The 7,622-nt window shown below is 43.0% G+C and overlaps 1 protein-coding gene across 1 annotated transcript in view; it reads left to right on the top strand.

Annotated features, from left to right (window-relative positions):
* robo1 (roundabout, axon guidance receptor, homolog 1 (Drosophila)) overlaps positions 1-7,150 on the top strand; it is a 232,849-nt gene extending 225,699 nt beyond the window's left edge. The window contains exons 24-28 of the mRNA XM_017308101.1: positions 106-602; positions 691-852; positions 4,706-4,975; positions 5,055-5,242; positions 5,866-7,150. Of these exons, the coding sequence (XP_017163590.1) occupies positions 106-602; positions 691-852; positions 4,706-4,975; positions 5,055-5,242; positions 5,866-5,880 (1,132 nt within the window). The 3' untranslated portion in view covers positions 5,881-7,150. The remainder of the gene's footprint in view (positions 1-105; positions 603-690; positions 853-4,705; positions 4,976-5,054; positions 5,243-5,865) is intronic.
* Positions 7,151-7,622: the final 472 nt, after the last annotated feature.

Genomic DNA, 7,622 nt, shown 5'->3' with positions numbered 1-7,622 from the left:
TATATATATATAGTTTTTTCCCAATGATTACAATAAAGTAAATCACACAATATGAAGAAAATTCATGTCTAAAAAACTCAAAATTTATCTTTCCACTTACCGAAGACGCCATGGTGTGAGCCCTCCCCCGCCTCCGAGGCCCCTCTCCCCCTCACACACATACGGCTACATCAGCAGTCCCCTGGTGTTGGACACTGACGGTCTGGACGATGAGGACATACTGGAGGAAGAGGAGGAAGACGGGGATGAAACGGACGCGGAAGTAGCCAAGATGCACTACCACCACACCCACCCCCACACGCATTCTCACCACCCCCAGATGCACGCCCGGAGGTTGCTACTACGAGACCTCGAACAAACACCCGCGTCCAGCATGGGTGACCTGGAGAGCTCGGTGACGGGCTCCATGATCAACGGATGGGGGTCCGCCTCCGAGGAGGATAATGTCTCCTCGGGGAGGTCGAGCGCAGTCAGTTCATCAGATGGCTCCTTTTTTACAGATGCGGACTTTGCTCAGGCGGTTGCTGCCGCAGCAGAGTATTCAGGACTCAGGGTGGCAAAGTACCCCAATCCCCAAGGCCAGGAAGTGGGAGTAGCTTCAGGTAAACTCAGCTACTTCTACTGGAGCTGGAGGTATTCTGAGAAACTTGACATATGCCTAAAACGCGTTGGTCTATTTTGTCTTCTCAGCACGAAAATACCAAATAAACCAGCCAGGCCACCGCCCTGGCAGCCCAGTGTCCACAGATAGTAATATGAGTATGGCAGCTATTCACAGAAGGCCTCCAAAAAAGCAAAAACAGCATCCTGCAGGAAATCCAGGCAGCCAGCGCCGCGAGGCCTTTAACGAAGGTATTTGAACTTTATTTAATCATTCGATTAATCATGATCGATCGTTTCAGCCCTAACAATCAGGAACAATCTGTTGGTGTAACTTGCGCAGCAGCAGTTTCAGGTTTTGCCACCATGTCTCATAACTGCTTAAATGTTGTAATGGCATGTTTACATTTCATCTGGATAAAACAGGAAAATATTTCAGATATTTAAAAAAAATATATATTTATATCAACAAATTTGAAACGCTTGTATTGCGATATGTTTTTCAGTAGCTAAGATCAGTTTGGGTCAGCGGCTTTTTTTTGATTCTCTGATGTAGATCAGAGAGGAAAAAAGCAGTTCATAGTAATGAACTGGTGTGTGTAAATGACTGCGTGTGTGTGTGTGGAGCCAGAGTGTAAATCATCTTCTCCTCTGTGTTCATGCACACGGGTCCATCCTGTCCTCTGGGAGTTGTGTCCAGTTCAGCAGCGTTAGCACTGGGATGCTCCTCTCCCCTGGCTGGCTCTTCAGCGCCACCTTTAGCTTTGAGCAGGTTAAACACCTGAACAGCCACTCACACCAACAATAACCTTGTTAGCTAAAAGAGCCACCAGCGGTTTCTGCCGTCGGTTCTAAACGCTCGGACCTTCCCACCGAAAAAATACTTTTAGATTATTTCTTCCTGCTTTGATCTTGTGGAAGGGTTGTTTTTTTTAAGATGCATCTGTTTGCTGGTGTTCAAACACACACGCGCACACGCCCACCCCTCCACACACACACACACACACACGCACGCACACACACACACACACACACACAGGCACGCTTCCTCTGGTGTGCACAGTGTGTGCAGCCCCAGAGCTGGCTCTCCTCTTAGTGTCAGGTGTCCTTGAGTGCTGGAAGCACTTGACAGGGAGATTTAATATCCAACTCACTGGGAGCCAGACCAGCTATATCACTGCAGAATTCCCCCCTCTCATCCCGCTCCACCATCCCCTCCACCATCATCCTTATATTCCAACACGTCCTCTGCCCCTCCCTCACGCTGATCTCTCCATCCTCTCCCCTGTCTTTGTTTGAGCAGGGGAGGGGAGCAGACTGACAGCTCTGCAGTTCTGTGTATCAGTCCTTTTGCTGATTGCATTTGATCTGAATGGATTGTTTTTCATTTGGAGGTTATTGCCATCCCTCCTCTCCCCCACCCCCATAGGCTGTCTCTGGTCTGGAATCCTGCTGTTGAGGTGATAGGTGAGGAAAGGTGGTTATAAGCATTTAGAAGGGAAAAAAGAGCCTCAGATTCTCCGATGTCTGAGAATATGGCTCAGTAAATTAGAATCTCATCAATAACTGAAACCGATAAAATACTATGTGATATCTTTCTGTGAATTTTGATAATTATTGTTTCCAAGTGTGGAAGGAACACATGTTGCATTTGAAGGGCAACACTTCAGCCTGGTTGTCTCTATGTTGCACATAATTTGTGAGTCTTCATTAATCAATCACATTTTAATCGAAAAGCATACAAATTAAGCAACATTTTCAATTCAGAAACCCTTTGGTGGTAAATTAATGAATAAATAGACATATGTACTCAAACAACAGAGCTTTTTATTGTTTTTATGTTTATTCTAGGTTTATTGTTTTAGGTCACTAAATCAGATTGGTCCAAAGTGCTGCTCTACCCGTTCAGCCTTTCTTTAGAAATGTGGACTGTGGATGCTGACGTTAGCCTGCTTCTGCTACATGAGTAGCTTAGATGTGAATAGCTCACTGATAGGCTAACTCCGTTTTAGCTAGCTTCCTATCAATGAATCAATTGAAATTGAACACATAGTCTTTTCCAGCGTTCCATCGGATCATTTTATGAAGCAAAAATGAACTCCCAGTGGGCCAGGCTTTGTTGTCCATCGCTTGTACGTTAGATTTACGGGCGTACCAGCAACACCTGAATACAAAGGTTCCGGCTTGGTAAAAAGAAAAAAAGAAAAAATTAATTTCTAACCTGTTCTATATGATGAAACGAAAGTCACACACACTTGTAAAAATATGATATATTCTAAACATATATATTGGGATTTTTTAAAGGAATGCCAATGAATTTGGAGAAGGAAGACAAATCTTTGCCCTTCTCTACGTCTCAGACCCGGTCACTTCCCTCATGTTTGCACAGTAGATAAAAATACCCACAAATACCCTCTTCCCTCCAAGATTCATTGTGTGTTTGACTCCAGTGCTTTTCTCTGGCCCACTCTCCTGTCTTTTCTGATCCTTCTCAGCCTCGCCTGCTTAATTAACCAGCAGTCTCATAGATTCATCCTCCATGGCGAGCTCACAGAGACACTTCTTAGACCTGAGCACTGTCCTCCCCAATCATAAATCTACCAGGCAGGTGGCTCCACCCTGGTAGTGAGCTATAGCTCACGAACAGAGGCATTGATCGGACTCTGAGGCCGAATTCTGGAGGCATGGTGGATATAAAAAAATAACTGCAGATTCCTCTCTGCTTTATGATATACATTTCCTCCTCCTGCTCACCTGTTTGTATTCAGAGGCAGTATGTTGGAGCACACAATAACTGCAAAAGTCTACTGAAACCGTCAGTGTCTGCAAATGAGATAAAAGAAAAAAATCATCAACTGGCCCCTTTTTGAGAGAACAGTTAGTGGTACTTATATTTTCTATTGATGTCCCCAATAATGCACTCAAAAAAAAACATTAGCATGACATTCAGTCATCAGAAAGATGATGTCCTACTAAAAAGGGTCTTACCTTTTTAGTAGGACACATCTCTGCCAGACATAAAGTAGCATGCTAAATTGTGTTATGGTAGTTCTACTCATAACAGTTTAAATAAAATTTATTTTCCGACTTTACAATCCCAGAACTTTGCTTTGATGACTACTGTTTCAGCTTCTATCTTTACAGCTGCCATTCTCTGTAAAGACTTCCTCCTCCTGCTCACCTGGTTGATAAAATCCAATAACATGACATTTGTGGTCTTGTAGGCCAAGAAGAGACCTGCCCAACACTTGTATGTCAAAACGTTTCAGATATGTGCTTTCTATCATGATGTGATATTATTTCCCACGTTAGACTCCCTCCTACTGCTGTTTGGGTTATGGCTTCAAACACTGCACAGGTGGTAGCTCCGGAAAGTTAGCAGTAGTCACCTGGTTGAAGTTACAAAGAAAAAAAACGCAAGCATTAATCCCAGGGAATACTCAAATATGTTACTGATGACTCAAATATGTTATTGTATGACATTGTCTTGTATGACTATCACTTTGGCAACGTTGCTAATTGTTAGGAAAATGTAAGGTTTTCTACTGAAGTTACAGATCTGACACATGGGATCAAATGGGTTTTTTTTCTTTTGGGGCATAAAGTCGTTTCCACAACCTGAGGGAGAAAGAGAAATGCTTATTAACACATTATTCCTGTGTAATGGTGATAAGATTAAATGCCATTGATTTAAGGCTGGTGAGGCTTTTCTCTGCCGTGTTTCTCAGATGGCCTTGTGATGTGTGAGAGGCCAGGCTCACCCGCCCAGCAGCTCTTGTATGAATAATGGCTCAAGGACAGCTAGCATTGATTCATTGACACGGGAAGTTGAGCAAGCCACTGACCATCACCCCCCCTCAAACCTCCTCTCCTGCCTCTCGCTCAAATCTCATAACTCTGCACCTCGAATGTCATCTGGTGTGTTTATCGTCCGCTCTGAAGACTTTTCGGTCAGCATGTGTACACACGCCGCAGCTGTGTTTACGCATCACCCCGCAGGTGTTAGTGATGGGTAAATACTTTCAAGGGTGCACAGTTAGAAAAAACTAAACAAAAACTGGGTTTTTTATTGTGCGGTTGATCACTTCCTGTGTTTATCCACCAGATCTCCCTCCTCCACCCATTCCTCCTCCAGCGGTGCTCAAGTCTCCCACACATCCCTCTAAGGTGGCTCTGGAGGGCCGGGGAGTGATTTCCCCTAAAGCGGGCGAGGGCCGGGACAAGCGGGGAGGGGGTTACCGGCCTCAGGAGGGCTCGGACCCCAGAACCAGCTCATCTGAACGGAAAGACGCTCAGGACAGACAGAAGACTGCTCACGGAGGGAAGGGGAACAAACCCGAGAGCAGCACTGCCAACAAGGCGCGGCAGAACACAGGTACTGCCACACTTACACTGCTGTCGGTTAAATTTCTGTTCCAAATGGAAAGTCACACAACTGCTCTCTCTCTCTAAAGAGGATGTTCTGCCATACAGCCGACCACAGTTCCCAACAGTCAACAGCCCCAGAGACCCAAGCTCCTCCAGCTCCATGTCCTCCCGGGGTTCGGGGGGCCGGCGGAGAGGGGAAGGAGCACGCAGAAACCCTGGAGACCTGGTCATCAACAATTCTGTAGCCTATCACCAAGCAGAGGAGGAGCTAGAGGTACAAGCTAACGACAGTCGTCAAATCTAACTGGACTCCAGTCATACTTATGTGACAAATGGTATTGCTTTAGGCTCAAAGCTGATAAACCAGAACATAAAAATCAGTTTCAACAGCTTGACTTTAGTTTCAACTTTAGTGAACCATTGCATTATACCATTGCAAATGGGCCAAGTCATCACTGCTGACTTGGCCCATTTGGTACTCATGTGTTGGAGATGTCTGCTTCATCACAAGACCACAAATGTGACAGTGTTGACATACAGAGCCAGGTATTAGAGTAGGAGTGTTTGCCAGAAATGTCAACCCAGTAGTTTGGTAAAGGAAAAAAAAATCCCACTTCCTCCAGGGTATGTTATTGGTTTTTGCTCATCTGTTCCCTACGCTCACACTGCAGGGAAAGGCAGCTCAAATTTGATTTATTTATTTTTTGTCTATACGCGACGTTTTTCATGAACCATACAAATATTTGTGTGTTTGTGAACACACAAATATTACACAATCAGCTAGTTACATGCTGGCACATATCAGAAGAAGTTGACTTATCTTTTCTATAGCAGCACTGGCTGCCCGTGTTTATGTATGCTCTAGAAAACTGACCCGTATCGTTTCTTCTCTCCCAGATGCTAGAAAGCTGAAGACGTCGAGATGAAAAAGGAGGAACTGTTCAGATTTTTCCCAGAGGAGTGGAGCACCATTTTTTTCTCTTACAATTTTAAATATCTCAGTATTTTACCATCATGTTGGCTGCCATTATACTGTGTAACATCAAATGTGTTTCTTTACATCTGGAAAAACAGACCAATGCTTTTTTTCCCCCTCTAACTTATCATTTCTTTGCCCGCTTTTTTTTTTTTAATAGGAAGGTGTGAAGGTTAATTCATAAAAATAAAAAAACAACAAAGTAACAAAACAACGGTATATTTATGTCGAATTCCAATGCAATATGCAGTGAAATTCTGCTTCAGACTCAACCTGCCTTGACAAGAGCTTGAGAGCGCCTATCCAATGAGATGTTACTGGAAGAAAAGCGGCCGCAAACAGGAAGGGGGGGTAAACTGTCTGTAAATATACGTGTGTGTAATGTCTTGTTTTGCCCATTGTGGTACCTCAATATAGTCTTCCTCGTTTTGTTTAGAAGATCTAATTTCATTATGTCGGTAAATAAAATTATTTTATAATTTCCATCCATGTTTGTAAATTGCTATATTGTTTACCTGCCTCTCCCGCCCCCCATAAAAAAAGTGCCACTTTGGGATTATGTTTGTTCGTCTTTTTGTAATGCACTGTTATGTTCTGTGTTCTCATCGATGTTTTTTGTTTGTTTGACTTTGGTTTTAAAAGCACAATCACTAAACTTTATTTTAAACCATTCTATCTATTAACCTTTTTCGTCTTACTTGGAGGAAAAGAAGTGAGACAGAAAGAGTCTAGTTAATCCTGATGATGACGATGATGATGATGATGATGATGATGATGATGATGTTGGTAAAGTTTGCTGTTTACGAAGGCTGTGCTTGAAACAAGACTCCACCCCCTTCCCCACGCTACGATTGTCTCCCTCTCCAGTTCTGATGCTAGCTCAAGTGATAGACAGTTAATGTGAGTCATAGCTGCAATGTAAATATTCTCTTTTCACAATGACCATACGTTCAGCTATTGCACATGAATCAAAAAACGGTTTTGTTGCCTACAAATGCACTTAAATGAATGTCAAATACAGGAAAACATGTCACTTTGGGAACCTGGAGAGGTTTTGATTGGGCAAAAAGAGTCTTTTCTTCATACGAAGGGGCCAATTTGAACCCTGTTTCCAGAAGATGGGGTGCTGTTTATTCATAGGACATCTGCAAACATTTGTTTCGTAAAGTAAAAAACAAAAAACTGAATAAAAACTTCAAACTAAAATATTTGTCATTCGTTCATTACTTTTACAGAAAAAGCTTCTTTTCTAATTCGTTGTTTTGTATGCAGTTTCTCATCTGCTCTTCCAGTTGCATTCACACCTCGTCAAATGAACCAGACTTTCTAGCAAACGAACAGTTAAAGCAGACTAAACGGGTCCGGTGTGAATGCACCATTACCATCTTTTTGTTCAGATATTGAGGAGTAACTAGCTTTGACAATACAGACTTTCCAAACATAAAGGTTCTGTTTGTGATGCTCTAACAATTCAACAAGGCTTAGAAAAATCTAAAATGTGCCAAATGCATTCAACTCCTTTAATCCTTCATAAGATAAACTTATGAAGGATACACACTGGCCACCACAAAATGAACACAATGTACTTCAGGAACATTGTCAAGGTGACAACCATCCCTGCCACACTGGCTAAACAGCCATTTATTTTTCTCATTGTAGCTATTCAAATGCATCACCT

Source organism: Poecilia reticulata, linkage group LG13, assembly GCF_000633615.1.
Source record: "Poecilia reticulata strain Guanapo linkage group LG13, Guppy_female_1.0+MT, whole genome shotgun sequence".
Lineage (NCBI taxonomy): Eukaryota > Metazoa > Chordata > Actinopteri > Cyprinodontiformes > Poeciliidae > Poecilia > Poecilia reticulata.
Note: the sequence above shows the minus strand (reverse complement) of the source record. Positions and strands in the feature narration are given on the sequence as shown.